At 41.6% G+C, this 23,714-nt stretch overlaps 1 protein-coding gene across 3 annotated transcripts in view; it reads left to right on the top strand.

The window, feature by feature from the left end:
• The window catches only part of PRKAG2 (protein kinase AMP-activated non-catalytic subunit gamma 2), a 205,580-nt gene that overhangs the window by 56,499 nt on the left and 125,367 nt on the right, over positions 1–23,714 (top strand). For 2 of the 3 annotated variants that reach the window (XM_079302881.1, XM_079302882.1), the window contains exons 2-3: positions 7,882–7,953; positions 18,482–18,761. In XM_079302881.1, the coding sequence (XP_079159007.1) occupies positions 7,882–7,953; positions 18,482–18,761 (352 nt within the window). Of the gene's footprint in view, positions 1–7,881; positions 7,954–18,481; positions 18,840–23,714 lie in introns of all 3 variants that reach the window. The other variant, XM_079302884.1, reaches the window with a different exon arrangement.

The following is a 23,714-nucleotide window of genomic DNA, read 5'->3' as shown; positions in this document are numbered from 1 at the left end:
GGAAAACATAAAAAATGCAAAACACAGTGACTTTTAAAGTAGCTCAGGTGTGGAGATGACTTCGTAAGCCTCAGTATGATCCCTGCATTGAATCCCCTTCAGATTTTTTTTCTCCTGTGCTGCAGCAGCTCAAGTGTTTTTATTACATTATGGTAAAATCATCTTTTATTTCCTGCCGTTCTGCTATTTCGCTGTGGCTGAAATTGTGTTTTGTAGCAAATATTGGTCTTCTCTGCAAATACATTGGGATCCTGTATCTCATTTATGTAAGACAAACTCCTAAGTATTGGAAAGCACTTTTATTGGCACTGATATGTGCCATCTGAAGAGGTAGCATTTCCAGTCTCCTGCAGGCCTTCCTTAGAATCATGTGTCTTGGTTTCTTAATTCCCTCATCACTCACCTAACCACATTTTCCAGGACTGAGGTGTGTTATCTTCTGCTTTTACCTTTTGTTTCTAAACTTTGGGTGCTTCTTGAATGAAATGTCTCGCCAGAGAAAGGTTGTCTTTGGCTGAACACCCAGGAATAGCACTTAATAATAGGTTTGTATGTGCACTGTGGTGGTGTCACAGGGACTGTTGGAAATTTTGGTTTCTTCCCTGGCATGCTTTCTCTGCTGTTCTCTCAATTTCTCTCTCTCTCTCTCTCTCCTTTTTTTTTAAGTGGCATTTCATTATTTGCACGTTTGCTAGGTTGTCCATCTGCTGTTGTAATAAACATGCTGCCAGTCACTGCTGTGTGGTTCATGGTGAGGAGGAGCTGACAAACCAGGCTGTCCTGTGTTTGGGGATCCTAGCCAGCCTTTGCCAGAGTGCCTGTGTGATGCTCTGTGTCTTACTGCTGAGGTGGGGAGCAGCACCCTCCACCACAGCATTTCCACACAGCCCTGAGCTCTCTGCACATTATAAACACTGGGGCTCCAGGCAGGAGGGATTCCATCCCACCCCAGGCTATGCTCAGCTCCTCTGCAAAGGCTGAGCACTGATGAGATATGGTGGGGTTTCCTGGCAGGAGAGCACAAGGCTTGAAAGAAAACTTCATTTTTTCTGTAAACAGCATAGGAATGTGTTCTAGGGATTTAAGTCTGAGATTGAGAACAACACAAAAAACAATCCATGTTCTCTTGAAAGTTTTTTTGATGGATCAGGTCTATAGCCCCAGAAACAACAGCAACAACAACAAAAAAAAAAGCTACAGTGAATTTGCTGTAGACTGCTGGAGATTAATGCCTGTCAGGATCAGTTAAGAATTTCAGAAATTAAGAAGGGTGTGCTGAATGCTTCCAGTATCCCATGATCAGGATAACTCAGGAAGAACAGCTTGGAAGACAGCTGTTTTCAGGGAAATATCAAGGACTTACTGGTTTCATGGCTCTCTCTAATCCCTTCCCTTTGAAATTCATAGTTTTAGCACCTTTTTCTGCCCAAGTGGTGGCAATCCAAGCTGGAGGGCCTGTGATGACAACAGTGGCTTCAGAGCTCCTTAGGACCATGTCCACTTCTTGTTGATATTGAAAGAAATGCCTTTAAATTGCACATAGACTAGTTTTCTTCTGCCAAGCTTTTATACATGAGGTTTTTTTACATAGAACATTGAATAATCACCTGATGGATGGGGATTTTCCCATACTGAGGTCTGGGTCTACTCTGTAACCTTTTAGATAGTGGGACTGAATATTTCCCATTTGTTCCAGGCATGTCATTTAGGGGGACTTATCTCCTGTTATTTCCAATCTGATGCTGTACCCACCCTGAAGTGCACACAGTGGTGCCTGCAGTTACCCAATAACCCCTGGACTATGCTTCCTCTGGAATCCTCATGCTGTGGACAAAATCAAAAAATCATTAAGGTCAGAACAGGCCATCTCTACCATTTCCTCTTGTCCTCTTGCTTGTTTTGGGAGAAGAGACCAACCTGGCTACAGCCTCCTTTCAGGGAGCTGTGGAAGGTGATAAGGTCTCCCCCAAACCTCTTTTTCTCCAGACTAAACTCCCCCAGCTCACTCAGCTGCTCCTTATGGGACTTGTATTCCAGACCCTTCACCATCCCCTTTGCCCCTTCCTGGACACCCAGCCCCTCAATATCTTCCTTGTAGTGAAGTGCCCAGAACTGGAGATTCAAGGTACAGCCTCACCAATCAAGTCTCTATATCTTATTTCTGCCCTCTCAAACTCTCCATACCTACATTTTTTATTTTGTTTGTTTGTTTTTTGGTTGCTGTTTTTTAAAAAATACAAATAGCTTTGAAAGTAATAGCAAACAAATAAATTGGAATAGCCTTGTGCAGTATAAAGCTGGCTTGCACAAATCCAACCAGCTTTGTACATCTGTTCCTGCCCACTCCCATTGAGTCATACTGAGACTTAGTCACTAGCATCCTCAGTCTCACAGTGCAACATATATTTCTCTCCAAAACACATGCTACAGTCTAGATGGCATGGAGGAGTGAGAAAAGTAAAGCAATGAGCAACCTACTCCTAAAGGAATAAAGGAATGTAGCAAGTCTTATTATACTTTACTATAACTGGTATATCAAAACAACAATAACAAAAGGACAGGAATTATTCCTGTGTATGTCAGTTTTGAATCTTTCCTTGTGCAATAATGGAGTGATTTGTTATAAATCCCCAAAGGCTTCTAGATAGGATTGTTCTCAGAAAAAGACAATTTTCTATTCAAGCAGAGCTACCAAGCTATGCTCTCTATTCCATGGAGATCAAACTGTGGAATCTGCTCAAAGGCTATTAGCATATGTAGCATATTTGCTATTCAGAGTTTTATATAGGCTTGTAATAGGTACAAATTCAAGGTTGATCTAAAAAAAATCTGCTGGCATCCAGAATGCAATGAAAGAAACTCTTCACAGCTGATGTTAATGAAAATCCTGACCTTCTTTGTCCTTGCTGGGATACTTGAAATGCTCATAGCTCAGTAATATCAGCAGAGGAGGAGAGCTTGTTAAGGTGTGATGCTGAGGAGTGCAGCTTTTAGAAATCTTTTGTGAGATCAGAGCTCTTGTCAGCACTCAGCTTAATTCCTCTGTCTGTTTTCTTCGTTTATTTTATTAAAGGAGCTGTCTCCCCATATTGAAAACTGCCTTAGTAAAGTGTCACCTTCTGCTTGAGTTATGTTGTAAAAAGAAACTGTAATGTCTGGCAAGCATTTCACATCCTTAAATTTGGTGCAATCCTAGCACATATATAGAACTTAGTGAGGCAGAAAAATATTGCCTCAAAGGTGACACCAGCCGTAGTCAGGACTGTGTGATGCTACCCACACTAGGACTCTGAAGCTCTTTATAGCTGAGGAGCCCAGACTGTCAGCAGAGGTTGGTTATGGGGCTACCATGAAGTTCTTCTGACCTGAGTCACCCCTGAAATTTGGCCAAAGAGTTGACCATGTTCCTGGGGACCCACCATTGTGGGCAGAGATTTCACATCCCTGTGTTTTTCATAGTCATTCCTCATGTTTGAATAGACAGTTGCAAAAGATGCTAGCAGGGAGCTGTTTGTGAAATATTCTTTTGATACCCAGCCCTGAAATTTTGGACCACTGTTGAGCAGGGCCATAAAAAGGTCCTGCTTCCACCCAGAATACATTGGAAATTGGTCTCTGGCATGTCAGTCACAGCATGCCCCAGCCCTGGCTGGCTCTTTGGCTTCAGCCCTTGCAGAGAAGCTTTATCAGCCTGGCTGCCAAAGGAGCCTTGAAACTAAACAATAATACAACAAGAATCCTGTTTATTCTGTGTTGTTTACTGGATTCAAGGCTTTAGTGGTCTGTTATTTAAGAATGCAGTGTCTGCAACAGAATTGCTGGAAGACCTCTTCTTTCTTACTTACTTACTTACTTATCTCTTCCAACTGCAGCAACCTCCAAACCAGGGTGTCTGGGCAAGCATTTTTGGCAGGAATTCTCCTCAGTAAGGAAAAAAACAGTGAAACTGGCTGGAAAAGGTGAAAAATGGTTTGGCTAACCAGATCTTGCTCCTGCTATTTGACTATGTGTGCTCTTTTCTTTCTGCATCTTCAAATGTGGTTTTCTTTCCTATTCTCCAAAACAGTTCTAAGAAATGCTTCTTTGTTTTCCCATGATGTCAAAGAACAAAAATTATATTCTTACTTCTTTTCACATCATCCCAAATATTCTGTTATAAGGGATGTCAGAGGAAAAGGGGCTGGAATTAAGAAGGATCACCCTGTAGATGTAGATGTAACCCAGACCAGGATCATGCTAGAATTAGTCTCACCTTTGGAGGAGAAATTCACATGAAGAATCTGTAACCTTCCAGATATCTGTTGTTTGCCCAGAGGAAATAGGAAAAGAAGTGGTAGAGAAGATAATACAAATGCAGACAGAATAATCCTGACTTGCTCTGGAAAATCACCAGTTGAGTTGGTGTTGTGGGAGATTTCCCTCCCCAGGAGGGAGGCTGACTGCTGGCAGGAGCACTGAGCCATGGTTCTGCTGTGTCATGGCTCTGCTGTCCTCCAGAAAAAGCTTTGCTGTCCCTGGGGCTGTACTCTTCAGTGAATATAAAAGGAGCTGCCATGACAACCTCTTGTAAATAAAAGTGGATTGAAAACAAAATAAATCTGAGGCGGCTCTGTGGCTGTGAAGTAAATCTAAAGTGCTCAAGAGGTCATTTTTTCTAACAGGATGGCAGGACTGATGTCTGGCTGTCAGATGGAGCAGAATGATTCAAGGACTGACTAAGGAGGACCTGCTTTTTCTCTATATAGAGGTGATCACAGACTGTGGTCTCTGCAGAAATTGTCTGTCTGAGGATACAATGCAGGACTGACAGACACAGGGCAGATGCCATTCTGCAGCCAGGGCTCTGCAGTCTGAAGGACTCTTCCTCCTTCCAGGACATCACTGTGTGCCTTTGGTGGAGTTTTAAATGTCTCTGCAGATCCATGTGGTTGTCCAGGGAGCTGTTTCCAAGTGGAGCAAAGCAGAGCTGGAGAGCAGGAAAGCTGTCTAAGAACAGCTCCAGTCCCCAGCCACTGGCAGAGCAAACCTTCTGTGTGTATCTGTTGGATCAGGTCAGAGCAGTGACATCTGTGACAAGGGCAAAGGCTGCACCATTGCTCTGTCAAGAGTTATGTGGTATTTTGCAACACTTTTGGAGCAGTTTGTTTTTTTGTTTTTGTTTTTTTGGGGTTTTTTTTTTTTTGTTTTTTTGGGGTTTTTTTTGTAAGAGTTACTGTATCATCAACTGCATAATCACATTTTTCTGGATGAGGAAGAACTCAAGAAAGAAATTATTATCTATCTGTATTCCGCAGAAGTGTTCATGGAGGGGAAATAACCACCTAATATTTCCTTGCTTAACCAACAGGTTGTAATTGAGAGAGCAGCATTTGTAGCCTGGTGTTTGATGTATGCATTTTTTTCCTTCTGTGAATGGATACCTTCATATATAGAATCCCATGGAAAACTAAAAAATTGTTAGGTGGCAGTTACAATTATAGACTTTTTCACAGGATTAAAAGTACAATTATTACCCTCTTTGAAATGTTCAGCAGTGCTGTATTAACAAAAAAAAAGGTCTCATGGTGCCCAGAAAGCTCCAGCTCCAGTTATTTTGGCTTACAGGTAGAGATTTGTTCTGGATGTAAAGACAGATGAAGTCACAAAACTTCCATGGTATCTGAGAGTTACAAATCAGAAAAGAGTCATCATCTGGGTTTCATGATGCTGTTAGACTTCAGACTTTAATATATATGTGCCTTTAAATTTGGAATTGTAAATGAGAACTGAAATTTAGCTCCTAGAAAAATAGCTGTATCTACCTCCCCTCTCTGGTTTCGAAGGTTTCTGCTCAAATAAGACATTTTGGTTTCATCCCTGACAATTCTAGATTTTCTAAACAGCTTTTTCAACCCTTATTAGTAGATATGTGTCCCCTTCAACCCAGTTTCTGCCATCCAGTCTCCAGCATTCCTAAACAGCTTCTTTCCTCCCTAGAAGTTACACCAGGAAGTAATATAGAGGTACTAATATGTGAAGCCCAAAAGAGGTTGTTTTCTTCATTTATTCCATGGAAAATTATTTAGCACACATCAGATTCCAGCTTCTTCATTACTGAAGATGGGTAGGGGAAAATGTTGGCAAATCCTTTGACTAAATTAAACACAAAGGGACATGTTTTTGTATAAATTTCATTAGGCTCTTACATATCTTCACAGAGATTCTTCAATTAGGTCCTGCAGTAGCATATGAAGTAATAATAAAATGATGATAATCTGTAGATGGATGGTGTTTATAAATGCCATTTATGGCTAAATAATTTTTATATGGAATAAGTAATTTTAATCTTAATTTTAATCTCTTTCTTGGGTTTTGAGATGTTTCCTTATGCTTATTTGCAGACAAAGGTGATGTGAAACACAGCTGCCCAGGCAAAAGGGAGATGTTGCATGGTTGAGCTTTGTGGATAGTTCCCTTTGAATGTGCATAGGTAGGGCTGGGAGCAGATGAATTTGTCAGGAATACATTTGTTTGGGGCCTAATGATTTGGGGCCAGCTTGGCCAAGCCTGGCTGCTACTTTTTTTTTTCCCCTTTTCAACTTGGCATGAATTACTCCCATGTGTTTCAGTTCCAGTAATTCAATATTTTGTTCCTTATTTTTGTTGCTCGTTATGTAACCAGAATATTTTCAAACACTTGTAAGAATTATGCCTGAGTTATACACAACTTTTGAGCATAATTTGACTTTACTATGATTACACAAAGTGATGTGATTAGACCTGTGGCTGCTTGGAATTCTGAAGGCAAGCAAGCCCTGCAGACTTCATGGATGGTGCTAATTTTTAATTAAGCTCTGTTTGATCACAAATTAGGTTTACGTGAAATTGCTATTTATTTATATTTTGAACTCTTTTAAATGGATGCAGATGTGGTGGTTGAGAAGCACTGAATCATTGCATGGAAAGGGTGATGCCTTGCATCTGGGAGGTTCTGTGTTGGGAGATATTCCTGACATTTAGAACACCATTTAGGACCTTAAAAAAAAAAAAAACAAACAAAAAACCTCGATTAAAAAAAAACCCAAAAAACCTCAATTCTTCAGCACACAGCATTAGGCATTCTCATGCTTCTGGTGACAGAATTGCTCATTATGTACTTTTCTGATCAAACAGATGCTAAACTTGACACTAACATAATTTCCTTATGCATGTAGAAAGGAGCTCGAAAAACCCTGTGGCTGGAACACAAAGTATCATAAACAGAACAGACGGCAGGAGGTGGAATATAATTGCAGTTTGTTTTTGTTAGTTAAAAATGAGCATGTGTGCTTTTCTTATGGCTTTATTGTCTTCAGCCCTGCAGAATTGGGTTCTCCTCTCCCATTTGTGCAAGTGAATCAGTTATTACCTCCCTGAGCACTATGTCAGTTTTCTCTGTCTTTTTTTTTAGCAGTTACACATTTCTCAGAATGTTGACATACTTTCATTCAGGTTGTGTTTATTGCCATAAATGCACTTTAAGATCATACATCCCACTAAAAACAAGATAGGCATTTGCTGAGCAAGTGGATGTGTTTAAACTATAATTTCCTACCAATTTTTCTGTGGGATTTCAATACCTCCCCTTGAAAGTTTTAACACAGGACTTTTGATTTTGGCTGTGCAGGTGGTTTTTGATGGTGGTGTGGTGCAAGTGCTGCTGAGGGCTCCCTGCTCACTTGTAACTTGCACCTGACATTGTTTCACAGCCGAGGAGAACCATCACAGTCTGTGTTATTGCAATCTATCAAATTGCTGTGGGTGAAGCAGTGGGCACTCTGCAAATAGACCTGGGGCTTCAGTCATGGGATGCTCTGATGAAGGCATTAATAAAAGACATCAATTTTCTTTCTGTCCTTGCAGGATCTCAGCTCATTTGCCATGCCATTCTTGGACGGTGATGTGGAGAGCACAGACAAAAATGCTTCTCGCAAGGTAGGAAATACCCAAAGCTTCCCCTTCTCTGCAGTGCTTGAATCCCTTGTGGTACACACAGTTTGCTTAAAAAACCCTGAAGTTTTCACCTTTCCTGCCATATCATTAACCTGCTGAGAGTGGTGCACTAAGGCAAACCCAGTGGCTTTGGCAGACCTTATTGTGACAGTGCCTGTGCAGTGGAACCTGTAAAGGATGCAAGCTGCTGGTGGCATTGTTGTAAATACTGCAGATGTTGTGTGGAACACAGCTGTAAATCAGTGAGGTGATGTTGCATAGCTCTATTCTCAAGAATATCTTAACCTTACAAGATCTGAGGTGTTGCTGCAGAAATATGCACTGCCCAAAGAGGAATCTGTGGCTGTTACTAGGTTTTCCTGGAGCTGCCTCCTGATGGCTGCTCTCTCTCTATGGAGGGTTTAACTGTTCAGTGTCCTTGTTCTCTCTGTCCTTGGCACTGGAAAAATGAACTGCCTTCATCTGCTGAAGCCTTAGTGGTAGAGCCTTCCCTTCAACAAAGAAGAAAGGTTCCTCCTCAATGTGGGATTAACTCAAGGTTATCCTGGAGGCATTGATTTGTTTTTCTGATGCTATTAAATTGAGCCAATTGGCTTGCTTTAAAAAGGATCAGGGCAGCACATTCAGTGGATGACATTGAGGATGGTTATACAGTGCCTACACAATCTTCAAAGCAATAAAAATCGTGGGTGGGATCAGTCATCCTCAGGTCCTGGCCTCCTCATTTTCACAAAGCACTGAAGGACAAGCTGGCCTGCTCAATGGAAACCTCCTACCAGCCACGTTCTGGGCTTGGCAAAGAGGGATTCTCCTCTGACCCATAGACCAAAAGCTGATCTTCAGCTACTCTGCAGACCAGTTTCACTTGTCACAGTATTTACAAGGCTGTGGACCTCCATGACCATTAAACCTGCTGCAAGCCATGTGGCAGAGAGTCTGCAGGTTTAGTTTAAGGCAAGCAAAGTAAGAAATACTCCTTAGTGAAGCTGATCTGCATCTAGAACAATAATAACTTAGTTCTGTTGACAGCATGAGCTTCTATTTGCACCTCACAGCTAAGTACAGAGGTTTTAAGAATTTCTGCAATCCACCAGCAATTGAATACATTTATAACATTTGCCTTGTTCTTTCTGTGTTGGACCTTTCAGACTGAGGTAGGAGTTCCAGATACCAGGGAAGCTGAAATATGTAGTGCTACCAAAAGGTGCCTGTTTGGAGGGTTTGAATGAAATTAACAATGTGATGTTTTTGGAAGGCATAGTCATGCTGGAAGAAGGCAGGGATTTCTGGCTAAAACTTGCTTTTTCTATTTATCACCTTCTTTCCACAAAGAAAGGTGAGAAAGATGCATGAATCTCAGTCATGAGGAAATAGTGTGCCAAGGCTAATTGCCCTGATGTGCAGAATTACATGATATAATTTAATGACTTCTACTCTACCATTCCTGAATCCTGTCACTTTCTTCTAACTGATCTCAGGACTCTTTTTCCACAAAAGAACAGAATCATTTAGGTTGGAAAAGACTTCTGAGATTATTGAGTCCAACCTTAGATCACCATCTGGCCTTTGATGAGTTCATGTCTTGGGAGAACTGGAAGGACATTTCAATAGTTGCCTTTTTTTGTAGCATTGCTAAATGCTGGGGCAAGTTCTGCTTGTGGAAGTGCAACTGACCTTGGAATAACCACGGAGCTGGGGCTAAATATCTTTAAAATTGTGTTTTTAACTGACCTTTTTGACTGAGTGTGTAAGACCCAGTGTTTTTTTCTACTATTATACTTGAAACTCTGTTCAACACATGCAACCAAATGGTTAAGTAGGGAGCTGTAAGTGCCCCACATCTGATAAAAAATACAGATCATCTTTTAAAATCTATTGCCACACGTATCATGCAGTATCTTATTTTCCTCACTGAGAAGTATGAGATTTTTTGCTGGTAGTGAATGATGAATAGCATCAGAATTTATTTAATTCCAACTAAAATGTTGCCAGTCCCTACTGATGATACATCAAAAAGTCCCCAAGTTACTCTTCAAGGAGGAAGGTTTTTCTTGGGTCGAGTTTGAAGTCACTGTATGATGTGTAACTTTTGTCTATTAAAAGTCAGTATTTCATCAGTAGTTTGGTTTTTCCATTCACTCCTCATGCTGGAGACAGGCAATTCATCAGGAATGTCTCTCTTCCTGCACTTAACTCTTCTGTCACCTGGGCTATAGCTCAAGAGTAGTTCACAACTCATCTCTCTGATCTGCCATTAATTTAATTCTCTGTTCTTTTTGAAAGGCTTTTAGAAACTGAATTAACATTTTTCACAGAAACTCTCAGCAGTTTACCATGCAAGTGTCTCTCAATCATTATCGTGTGACAACAATCCTCATTACCCAGCTAGGAAATTCATGTCTAGAATTATTTGTTCTGGTTCATGAAGGAATTTTTTGGCAGCAGTGGTAAAGTGACACACATTTCCTGAAGTTCAGCCTTAATCACTTCTCATTAATATGTCTACTATTATAAATGATGTATTATTCTTTCCTTTTTGACTAATGGCAGGAAGAGGAAAGGGATAGTTTTCACCCTCCTCTTTTGAAGAGGCAGAATGTAATACTGTGAAGGATCTTATGTAGAAATATTTGGCATGGTGTGATGGAGAAAGGTGCTTGGGACAGATATTTTTGCCCTTTTTATTGCCAGACAAGATGTCTTAACACTTGTTAAGTGGGTGGCTTTGTCTGAAGCAGCTGGTATTGCTGACTGCCCCCTGCTCAAAGGTGGGGCTCTCCAGAAATCCTGGCTTAAATCCTTCCTGCACAGAGACTTTAGAGCATCCTTAAAGACAGAAATACAGACAAGGACAACTGGGAGCTAAAAGCAATCAGATTTCCTGCATTTCCTCAGCCTGGGAAAAGACAGAGCAAGTGGGGCAGTTTAGAGACCTGGAAAATCATGAGTAACTGGGAGCATCATTCAGAAAATAATTCTGGTGTGGCAGGGCTGCAGTCAGGGATGAGTGCCCCTCTGCACCCAAATGGCTCTATCAATTTTAGAGATCTTGACACCTTGAATGTTTATAGATCTTTCATCTCAAATGTAGGTTAAAGGATAAGGTGTGGAAATTACAGGAAACTGGCAGCTATTACCTTCAGCTTATAGCCCAGGGTTGTGCAGGATCAAAAAGAAAAAAAGTTACACAGGAAACTTTTTTATGAGAAGTCAGCTAGCAAATTATAGATGGAGGAGGGAGGAGGTGGGAGAAAAGACGTCTGGAGAATAATATTGATCCATTTCTTTATGGAAATAATGGAATTGTCACAAAATATGGGCAAAAGCTTGGAAAAGAAGTGTGTATTAAAAATTCTTTTCTCTATGTGGAGAGAAAGCTGGTGAGATGCTTATGTTAGATTACAAAGGTGGCTCTATCCTATTAATAGCTTAAGTGTCTTTAAAGCACAAGCTGTTAAAGTAAGATATTTTAAAATTAAATCAAAACAACTATGATGGAACACTTGAATGAAGTGGCAGAGCTTTCTCTGCCAAGTGTTGATTGTGAATAAATCATGGAGCAGAGGTGAAGTTTCTAAAGACTGCAAAAAAGGCAATTACTGTGTTAATATTTATGATGTTTGCAATTAGGATAATGTACAGGTTTGTCAAACATTAGTCCTGAGCAAAACAATGAAATAGCTAATGTTGGCTAGTTAATGATGCTGTTAAAATAGACTCATTTGGATTGAAATTAATTGCAAATGGTTCTTATTGAGCAAATGTGGGGTTTAAATTAATTATAAATTTGGTTGAGAAATGTCATAGCGTTGGTGTCACGTATGTAGAAGAGTAGCACAAGTCATTTTGATTTAAGAAACTGGAATGAGACTGAATAAACATGGAGCTTAGTAAATGAATAAAAGCCCAGCTGCTAAAATAAATGGAGACTCACCAGTGGAAAATTTTGTTTCTAGGCAGACAAAACATTCTGTTGCTGTACTATATCATACCTTATCAGTGCTGTGAAAGACAGACTCATTAGTGGTACAATTTGTGGTTCATACAAAAATGAGAGGGGAGAGAGTGGTAAATTCTGAACAAGAGACTCTGATGCAGAATGACATGACTCAAGACATATTTTGCAAACAAACAGCCCATCTCTATTTGGCCAACTTGTAATCAGTTGCACCTAGGAGCATCTAATGCAGACTTTTTGGGAAGTCTGTCAGGAAGCCTGGGTTAGATTTTGAGAATAGCTGTAGGTAATCAGCTGTTCATGGATTCTGGATGTGACCCAGTGGTTAAAAGATTAGTTTGGGTTCAATGAACAAATGTACAAATGAAGGAGTAGACTGAAAGTAGAAGTTTTGTTCCAGCTGTGGCACTAACTCACTGTTCTGCTATCAGCAATGCAGGGAAGTGTTGGTGAACTAGAATTAGACTATTGGGGGAATGACTCCCAATACTGAAGGATTCCAAGGACTGTTTTGTCCTGCTACTGGTCCAGAATTGCTTTTGTTTTTTCCAGTGACTCATGGAGCAACCCCTGGATAAGGGAGAAGAAAAAGAAATTTTCAGCCCCTCCTTCCTCATTCACTGGCAAATAAATCTCCTTTTGGTTTACTTTTTTCACAGTCTTTTAATTGTCTATTTTTTATGAGCAGTGAAGATGAGGAGCAAGTCCTGGATAGTGCCACAGCCTTGGCATAGGGCACCTGCAGTGGGTGCAGAGAGCCTGGGGGCAAGGGCATGTACAGCAACCACTGCACTGTGATGTGCACAGCTCCTCCCCATCCACTGCTTTAAAATAAATGTACTGAGGGATTAGGAACTGGACAGGGAGCCAGCCCTGCTCTTCCCTTTCCTAATGCCTGCTTTCTGTCTTTGAGCAGCCCTGCTCATTGCTGGAAACCTTCCCCTGACCATGTGTGCAGCAGTGCAGAGCTCTCAGAGCCTGCCAGAGCAGTCAGCCTCATCCCATTGTATTTTAATCTGGGAAAGTGTCGTTGTGCTTTAGTTTTGGGAAGTGACATCTCTGACCCTGTAAAACACGATGCCATCTCAATTGGTACAGCTCATGCAGAACGAAGGGGACCAGTGGTGCTGAATGTGAGACTGGGAGAGCAAGTCCTTCATTACCTTTCAGTCTAATGAAGTCAGCTCTTGTGTCTCTGTGAGCTCTTTTATTCCAGCAGAATGAGAGAATCATCCAATTAACTTTATCAAAGGAGTTTTTTGTTGGGCTTCAGTGGAAGGGCAGGAAACAAGTGCAGACATCTATCTGGTGTATTGTCTCTAATTGTGTTTACTGTCCCTGTCAAGGATGGTGGGAGGTAATTCCTTTTCTGTTACTTGCCTTTCAAAAAAATTTTAAGTGAAAAGACAAAATAAAGGTCAAATAACTCACTGTTGTAAAAAGCAAACTGAACTCCATAGTGTTCCATAAATGTCCTCACAGTTTAGGGCTGGAGAAAAAGGGAACAAAGCTCAGGAGCATTTTATAACTTTCACTTAAATTCAGAAGCATTTTGAAAGGCTATTTAGATTGAGCCCATTTGTATTTGTCAGAATATTTTTTCAGTCTTTTCTGAGAAATGAAACTAAATCCACCACAAACTGAGCCAGAGCTGGAGGTTTTTCAGAGAGAGCATCCTCTGGGGAAGGCTGTGTGCTCAGTCAAGGATCTGTTCCTGGAGCACCCTTGGCAGGAGAGCAGAGGGGATGGCTGTGGAGAGGTGCTGGGCACAGGCAGTACCTGGATTTCCAACACAGTCTCTGCCTGTCCATGGTCAGGATCTTCTCAGCAGAGTTCATTCATTTTTCTGGGGACCAGAAATTTCTTCTTAGAGAGGACTTTATCTGGAAATAAAAAAGATCAGATTTCCAATATAAAGCAAAGGAACAAAAATAACAATGTTGGGGAAGTTTCTGCCTGTGGCAGGGCTGAGATGGGTGGTGTTAGGATGACGAGAGACCAGTTTGTGGTGAAATATGAATAGTTTGCTATCTTAGCCCATTGCACTGGGAATTATCATGTGGTAGTGATTAAGTGTAGTGCACTTCAATATTTCTTGTGAAATAAGATGAAGAATTGCAAGCCAGGTGAGAAAATAGATGAAGGAAAAGATTAGTATTGAATGGATGAGGATGGAGGGACAGAACAGGTGATGTTACCCCAGTGTCACTCCTGGGTCTTTGACAGTAAAGCTGAGACAAAAAATAGAAGCACAGTAATGGAAAGGAAGGTGTTTTTTTAATAATAGGGAGGGATCTTACACAGGAAGACCTGGATGATCTTCAGGGTGGTTAATTCTTAACAGCACAAGATGCAAGGTTGTTCACTTGATGTATGATAACCAGAGCAACAAGTAACAGAGGTCAGGGAGTGTTCTCTTGGCCTGAAGATGAAGGGTTTGGGCACAATCCTGTTACAGAGCCAAACTCTAGGCTAGGAGAAAGGAAGAAGGGATTAGGAAGAGAGAAAGATTCCATCATCCAGGTGAAATGACAGGGGCAGCTTTCATAACCTTATTCCTTGCGGTGGTTGACTTGGAGAAAGTGCCCCACTATCACTATATATTTCACTCAAAAAAAAGGAGTGCTAAATGTTTCACTCAAAAAAAGAAGTGCTAAGTCTGCTAGATGCCAAACACTCCAAGACATGTCTTGTTTTGTTGCTTTGTTTCCAACAGTGGGTAGTTCTGGATGTGTTTTTGAAACATGCCTATGACCACTTAGTGTGCACAACAGGACAAAATCTCTCCCTGGTCCCCAGCTGGGGATCCTTTTGTGCTGCAAAGCATGGAAACTGAGATGTTTTTCTAAGTGCTGTGTGAGATAATCAGTTTAGCCTTGAACAAGTGCAGTTGGTCACTAGAACCAGCACATCTGATGTAGAACAGGGCTCTGCTCTGCTGCTTCACCTCCCTGGGGAGCACATTGCTGTAGGCTGAGGGTAGGGTTACACCAAGCTGCTAATTTAGCCCTGTTTCAGATCCACTGTTCTCTGCAGACATGAAGTCAGGGGCTGGCATTTCTCTCCAGCATAACCAGTTTTAAGGTTTAAGGAGTCCAGAGTTGGGCAGAGACCTCAAAGATCCCATGTATGCTTTGCACAAAGCCAACATTTTGTTGTTAGTTGTTTTTTGTTGAGGTTTTTGCTTTGGTTTGGTTTGGGGATTTTTTGTTTAGTTGGGGGTTTTTTGGGTTTGTTTTTTTTATTGTTTTGATTAGGTGAATAGTCTTAGTACTTAGAATAATTTTTTTTTTTTTTTTTTTTTTTTTAATTAGGTCTTATTTGTGCACAGGTTAGTATTGTACTTGCATTGTGTCTTTGGATTCCTTATCTCCAAGAGACTAATTGTCTGTTTGGAATAAAATAAATCATATCCCCATGTGCATTTATATTGGTTTTTAGGTGTGTTTCAGATTTCTGCCCATTGTCTCTTTACAACTTCTCCTGGACCAACATAAAGTGATTCACAGTGCTTACTAATGTGAGAAACCAGGGTGTAATACTTTTATTTTGCTACTACAGCTCAGCTGGGGGAATAGTTATCTTTCCAAAGCACATGTGGGAGTTTTCAGCCCACCTGCCTATCATAACTTCAGGGAATGAATCCAAAAAGCATGAAGAACAGGCTGGTGAATGATCTAGCTGTGTAACCTGCCTCTAGCATCACTGCCAGAGTTGTCACACCAAGTCTGCCTGGGCTGATAGAATTTATTCCACAGCAAGGATTTTTCTGCATTCCAGCTGAAGCATGAAAATGAACATTGCCTTATGACTTTTGGATATGCTGTGATAACTGTTGCTGCTGATTTTACTTGCAGAAGCACCTAATCATCTTTTAAAACTTGCAATTCGTTAGGCACAAATGATATTCTAAGCAAGCAATCCTGTTGTAATTCCCCAAGCAAAATCAAAATGTATTTACTCACCGTGATGGTGGGTGTAACCTGTGTGTAATTAACAGACTGAGGAAGAACTCAATGTAGTAATTTTCTTTAATTTAGTAGCATGCACATGTGTACTTAGCAGTGTGCCCCTGGTGCTCTGACAATTAATTAATTCATCTGCCTGGAACGACAGAAAGAAGGCAACTGGTTGTGATTGCAATAAATAAAAAAAACTACCATGCTGCCTCTGCTCAGAATTTGAGAACAATTTGCTTCTGTGTCTGCCTTGCATGTACAAGGGAATACTGACCTTTTTGACAAATTGTTGTTTGACATTTTACATCTCTAAAATTGCTTTAGTGTGTAAGGACACTGCAGTAGTTTTGAAGTGTCTCCTGTCAGTGTGTCATTTTAACCAAACAACCATGCAAAAAAAGATAACATGAAGCATTAAGGAATGAGGTCCTTGCCTTTACAAATGTCATGGCTTGTCACTTCAGGAAAAATATAATGAACTTACCATCCTGGAAACACACCTGAACTACAGTAGCAGTGGCAGATCTGTATCATTATTAAAATTAGCTAGAAAATGTTATTATTCCTCACTTTCAGGCAGTCGATTTGGCAGCAGACCTATTTAAACTGCAATGCAGGAAGTGCCATTGTGCTACTTGGTTGTTTCTTGAACTGTGTAGTTGTGAAGAGAACAAGGCATAAGTAGTCTCAGGTGATTTACAGATGATATTTCAGTAAAGTTAATGAGCTTTTATGAAAAAATGGTCACTTTGGGACTGTTTTAGTCATGACAAAAGTGCAATTTGTTTATTAATTTCCTATAGTGTGGTTATTATTCCAGGTCTCAGTTGAGGGACTGTGCCCTATTATTCTTGATAAATACTCACTGGGAGACAGTCTGAGTGCTGGAGGACTTAGAGTGGGAAATAAAGGAGATACAGTCTCATGGCAGAATAGATTTGTGATTTGGAATGAGTTTTCAAGATTTCACAAAGAATCCCTGACAGAGCTAGAAGGCAAACCTGAGCCTCAGGCAAGTGCATTAAGCATGAAACACTGCTTTTTTCTTCTCTTGTGGAGACTATCCAGAGTCTGTTGTTGCTTTTGGTAGTTACTATTGCTTCAGCTAGAATTGATTTTTCTTTTTCAAAAACTGCCGCTTGAGGGCAACTGCTCACTTAATTCATCTGTGAAAGGACAGGTATATATTTGAGACATTTCAGCCCACACTGTCAAAAACAGGAATGCAGTTATAAAAAAGTTGTTCTGCCTCTTGTCAGACATCTCTGTGCTGTGCAGAGAACATAGAGCAGAATTCATCATCTAATCATGGGTTTTAAAATCTGCTGACCATTTTTAGTTGGTTTCATACACACAAGCCCTTCACTGACCTAAAGGAGAGCATATGTGCCTATGAGGTTTCCTTTCATCTGAATCATCCTAATGAAAGATGTTATTTTTCCCTAAAATGACTCCCATGGCAGCAGTGTCCTTCCCTGTCTGGGCTGACACACATCAGGAGGCATCTTCACAGGCAGGAGCTGCTGCCTGCTCCATTCCTCCTGGTTTGAGTTGAGTAATTGGGCAGAGAGGAGCAGGGGGCTGTGGGCACATCCACCTTGGCCTTGGCTTAAGCATTCCCTGGTGACCTGAAACCCACTGCTGCCTTTTGCCAGGAACAGAGCCCTTCATTCATGGCAAATGCCCCCAGCCAAAACAGCAGCCTTATACCCACAGAACTGCTTTGTGTTTCCAGGAGGAATAAACTCTCCATACAGCCCAGGCACGTGCAAATCCCACTGAGATTTTGGGTCAGCTTCTGTTAATTGTATGGGGAGGAGAATTTAATCTTAGTTCCTTTTTTTTGTTTGTTTTTCTGGGTTCTTTTCTCCCCCTCACTGGGCGAGCCTGCACAGTGCAGAACTGTGCTGTGCACAGATATTTACACTGCTGGAAAGGCAGCACAGGTCCCAAAAGGGATACAGCTGTTAGAAAGGTCATACCCCAGCTCAGGTAATTAGCAGCAGCGTCATCACTCTAAAATGGCTCCTCTATTTTTGGGAGAGGAGTTGCAATCCCACAGTTGTGGCTGTGGCCAGTATCATGGAAGCCTGTCAGGCACTTGGGGACTTGTGTGCTGTGCTGAGTCACATCATGGGATGGACATTTAAGTACTGGGGGTGGGTGAGTGCTTAAATTTGTGGGGAAGACTTTGGGGCACTGTGTTTCCTTAACCACCATCATTTCACTACCTTAAATAAATTCATTGCGAGTCATTTTTCATTTGTCCAAGGAAGGGAGATGCATGACAAATAAAAGCAGTAGACAAATTCCTGCACTGTATGTGTGATAATAAAATGCATGCTTGCCTTGAAATGTTTTTGTGAAGTTCAGGGTGTCTTTAGGAGCAAGAAGCAGCATCAGGCCAGAGAGGTGGCACACACACCTGCCTGTCAGTGGAGGCAGGTGCTGGGCAAGGTGAGCTCTGGCTAATCCACCACCCCAACAAACAGGAGTTGGCTCTATTGAGACAAGTTCAGAGATCCTGGAAGCCTGAATTGAACCGAATTAACAGAGATTTTTCTTTTTTTCTTCCTTCTTCTCTCCTCCTCAGGTGGAAGAAAGCTACTCAGCCGGCAGTCCTTCAAAAGGCCTTTTCTCAAAAGGGCTCCAGAACCGACCTTCCAGCCCCGTTTCTGCCCCTGTGAGATCCAAACACAGCCCTGGCTCACCCAAAACAGTGTTCCCCTTCCCCTACCAGGAGTCTCCCCCACGCTCCCCACGCCGAATGAGCTTCAGTGGCATCTTCAGGTCCTCCTCCAAAGAGTCTTCCCCCAATTCTAACCCGTCTACCTCTCCTGGGGGCATCAAGTTTTTCTCCAGATCAAGAAAAAGTAAGAAATTGCTCATGTTATTTCAGGAAGATAGACGGTACCTCTGGGCTTGGCCCATTCTTTCCCTGCGGTAGTGAAGTAAGTGCAGATGAGGCATGTGCTAACTGTTCATTTTCTCTTTCCCTGACAGTGTGCTGTGGGTTTCTGACATGCTGCCCATTAGCTGGGACTTCTGCAGGGCCATGGACAAAGGGCTGAGGATGAAAATCACACCCCTATGCTTTGCTTAGAGATCCTTTGTCCATGTTAGGGGGAGTTTTCTGGGTGGTTTCACCAAGGCTGTTGGATGTCAGTGCCAGGACTTGAGAGCAGCTGGAGAAATTCACAGGATGTGTGGTGGAGGTGGGCACTGACATGATGTCACTCAGGAGTTACATGTTCTGTAGACTTCAAAGGGGATTTCAGCTGTGTTTTTAATTGATATCTATTTGTCCTATTGAAGGAAGGGCAAGCAACCTTTGCTGGATGGAAATAAATTATATTTATTTCCAGTCAAATGACTATTAAAGGGATATTTGAGCCCCTCTGCAAAAATATGAAAGGCATAGCAATTCTCCTTGGCTCAGAGAACTTACTATATACAGCTTTATAATGGGCAGAGATTTTTAGCTTTTCAGTAGCCTGTGTCTATTAACACACTGCTAGAACTCAGAAATGAGCAAGATTGAGAATGTGCTTCAATTTTAAAACTTTCTTTTGGAACAAAGTTTCCCAGTGCTGGCCATAAACCAAACCTGGTCTGCAAGACGGTTTAGTGGCTGTGGGAAAGGAGCAGAGTTACAGGGAAAGGGAGAAATAATATTGTGTGGATTGTCAGGCCACAGTGAGTTTTCAGTCTGTAAAAAGAAGAAATAATGAAAAATTGTGGCTTCTGTGACAATGAAGGTACAGAATTGGTCATGCATATACCTGTGTTGGGCTGTGTGTTTCCTGCAATGTATTGATAGTTTTCAGTGATTGTAAACAATAGAGAGGAACCTTCTTGTTTTTCTTTATGAGGATTTCTCTTAAAATCTTTGGCTTTTATCAGAGTGAATAATTTCATAATAGTTTGTGCACAAGAACACAGCAATACAAACCCATACAGGATTTTTCTCTTTGTTTATCAGATGTGCTGCTGAAGGTTAATTGAAATTGTGTCTTTTCCACTCCTTGCTTCTCTCTAAAACACCTTTAGGAGATTGAAAGTAGGAATCAGTATTTCTGAAGGACTCAGAGAAGGCTCTAAACATCTATTCAAGGACATTTGTTCATCCCTGTTTGAAGTTCAAGTATGCTTTTTATGCTCCACTCTTGTTAAAACTTCACAATAATTAAAATCCATTTAAGCTCTTCTTGCTCGTCCACTTAGGTTTAAATATGGCCTTTAAATATTGGCAGCATTCTGCTGATGGAGCAGGCAGAGAAAGGCTCTGTGCTGCATGAATAGCAGCAATTTAGACTGCAGAGCAAAGCCATCCTGGGACTTTGTAATCAACTTATCTAAGCAGCCAGAACTATTTAAGTCCTAGCTAGGTACAACAGAATATTAAATAAAGGAATCTTCCAGGAGTCAGCAAAATCCTTTTGATAAGGTCACTTCACTGCCTCGGGAACAGACTTGGAAAGGGGCCATGCTATATTTGAGCCAACAGAAAATATCCATGACCCTGCTGCTCTGGGAGCCTCGCAGGAATTGCACTGGGCTTGGGTGCTCGTGGTCTTTTGTTCTTAGGCAAGAGAGAAAGCCTCTTGGAAAGGGTGTGCTGACTTTAATTGGTGTTTAAATTGATAACTCTTTTCTTTACACAACTTTTTGCAAAACAGAACATTTCTTATCATGCTCTCACAACATTTACAGTGTCTAATGCAGACACCCTTCAATGTCACGTTAAAGTAGATTTTATTCAGAATGTGCTAAACAGGGGGCTGCAATAAATTACTCTCTTAGAGTTTGCTATATTTAATTAACTTTTATAGGATTTTATTTAGCAAAACCCTTTCAGGACATCCAGAAAAGTATGGGTTAGCATTTCTGCTGTATTACTATATTTTTACAAGCACTACTTCTGCATTCTGCTACTTTGAAAATTGAGTAACCCCATGTACTACAGAACAGTAAGTTAATTGGTTATGTGTTACTCAAAACAAGTGGCTTGAACAGCATTTCCTGAGACAAGACTTCTCAGACACTCCTCAGACCAGATACCTCAGGCTTTTGCAGAGATGCTGTGCTGAAGAGCTCTGAAAAAAGCTGAACCAGCATGTGGCTTCACATTTCTGAAGGTGCTTAAATGCTTCACTGCTCAAAACTGTCACAACCTATGTGATTAAAATCCCATTTTCTCAAACAGCTTGAGGTACCTGTGTTAAAAGTGAATGTGACTCAAGTTGTTTTATCAGTTCTCAAACTGTGAGTGCATTGAGATCAGCTGGACTTGCTGTATTTACCTGCCTTTACATCCCTGCTGGTGCTGCATTAATTGCATTAAAATGAAAACTATCTCTGTGCTGAACTGCACTCTGGGGATCACCAGCAGGTCAAGGGAAGTCATCCTCCCCCTCTGCTTGGCACCACATCAGCAGTGCTGGGTCCAGCTGTGGGCTCCCAGTACAAGGAACATGGGGACATACTGGTCCAGCAAAGGCCATTGCACTAGGCCTGCAGCACGTGGTGTGGGGAGGAAGAAAAAGGAGGAGAAGACCTTTGTGCTGTCTTCAGTTTCCTGATGATTGTGGCAAGACAGTGCCAGGCCCTTCAGGGATGGCCAGGAAAAGGGCAGGAGTCAGTAAGGGAAGTTCCTGGAATGTGTAGGAAAAATGTTCTTGGAGGGGCTGGTGTGGTAGCAGTGGTCCAGAGGGGCTGTGAAATTGTGACCTGGCAGATTTTATTAAATTGACTGGACTAGGCTCTGAACACCCCAGTTTAAAGTTGCTTTGAACAGGGATCAGACCAGAGATCTGCAGATGTCCCTACCAGCTGTGGCTTTTCAGGGAAACTCTGTACTGGAGTCTTCCCTTTGAGTTTATGGCAAATCTGTGTTTTATCCAGGCAATTAGCAATTAAAAAAAAAAAAAAAAAAAAAAAAAAAAGCATCAGATAAAAGTTCACAGGGATCTAGGGTTTGTTTTTGTCCCCTACTTTATCTGAAAGGAGTCTGAGCTTCACTCCTTTCCTGTCATCATGAGCAGTATGTGGGGGAAAGTAGGTGCAGTCTTTGTTTTTAATAACATACCCTGTCTTCCCTCCACTTCCTCCTCCCACACATTGTTCAAAACATAGACTAACCTGTTACTCTGCATATTCCTTGTTTTTCTTGGAAGCAACTTCTTCCTAGCTTGTTTTCATTTTAAAGACTATGTGTGGTATTTGCAGCACTTACTTTCCCATGTAGTTGCTCTTTTCCCAGCTAAGTTATTTTGCCTTTTGAATATGCACAGTTTAAGAAGGGCTATGGCAGGACAATGTTAAAACAGATAGTGATTTGCAGATGTGAAACTTAAAGTATTTTCCACTTCAGACTGGGAGCTTAAAGGTTTTTCTCATCTTCAATATTTTATCATTGGTTTCTAGAGCTCATCTTTGTGCCTCTTCCCTTTGGTCACCCCAGTTCAGTGTCTGGTCATAACCCCACAGCTCTGATCTGACAAAAGATTTGCCTTGAAAGAAAAAATACCTTCCCACAACATGAGCTTAGCTGCCAGCCACTTCAGGTAGTTCATAAGTACTGCTTCAAAGTACTGGGTTCACATTCAGCATCCCACCTCTGCAAAAAATCCACCTCAGCCCCTCTGGGAGAGGCTCTGGAGAGACCTTTTGGGGTGAAGTATGTGCTTGGCCCCTGGTGCAGCCCCTTCAGTTTGAGAAGTTCACTGCAGAAAAATCCAAGACAGCACTTTGTTGGATTTCTATACAAGCGCTCTGAAATTTAATCTTCAAATTTATTTATTTTTTCATTTCTTTTTTGTCTGAGAATTTCTTTGCAACAGCACTGTTAGACCAACAGCAGAAAACTGAATGTGGATTTGGGGTGAATTAAGGCTTTGAGGTGGTGCAGAGGCGTTTCTAGTGCTGCTCCCTGTACTGTGATGCTTGGAAAATGCATCCCCTCAGTGCTGCCCTTGCATTTCCCTGACCCAGCTGCTTTCTGCAAGTGGAGATTGGCTCCAGCACCTGCACCCAGAGCTGGCTTCAGGCTGCAACAATCCAACACTGTGTGTATATCAGAGGACAGGAAGGGTGATTGTCATTTCTGGGAATGCACTGGAAAATGTTGGACCCATTCATGACGTCAAAGCAGAGAAAAAGAGATGGAGACCATCCTGGTTTTGGCTGGGATAGAGTTAATTTTCCTTCTAGTGCTGTGTTTTGGATTCAGTATGAGAATAAGGTTGGTAACTGCACTGGGTTTGTGTGGCCAGGTTTTGGTAGTGGGGGGATGAGGAGTGGTTTCTGGGAGAGGCTGCTGGAAGCTTCTCCCATGTCCAACAGAGCTGATGCCAGATGGCTCCAAGAATGACCACTGCTGGCAAGGCTGAGCCCATCAGCAGCAGTGGCAGCACCTCTGGAATAACATGTTTAAGAACTGGAAAATATCCTGCACAATTGAGGATGTACAGCTCAGTACTGGCAGCAGCAGCATGGGCACATGAGCAGTCATGGAACATTACAATAATTACATTTTAGTTGGATATAAGTGCATTATTATGACCTGTAGCTTGCATTAGGCTTCTGCAGGGCTGACACTGATTTCACAGATTTTCTTCAGGGACAACAGGCAGAAAGGGTGAGTGAAGAGCTGCAAGTTGAAGTTTGAGGTGCTGTGAAAAGTGGTTTCAAAATTGGCATTGTGGAGCTGCTTCCCAGTTTGTTTTAGGCTGGCTCAAAACTGCATGAACTGCTCCCATGGGTCACCTGTTGGGACCTGCTGCTCCAAGACATCACTGGCTCCTGGTCCAGTGGGAAGGCTCTTC

Source organism: Erithacus rubecula (assembly GCF_903797595.1).
Source record: "Erithacus rubecula genome assembly, chromosome: 3".
Classification (NCBI taxonomy): Eukaryota; Metazoa; Chordata; class Aves; order Passeriformes; family Muscicapidae; genus Erithacus; species Erithacus rubecula.
Note: the sequence above shows the minus strand (reverse complement) of the source record. Positions and strands in the feature narration are given on the sequence as shown.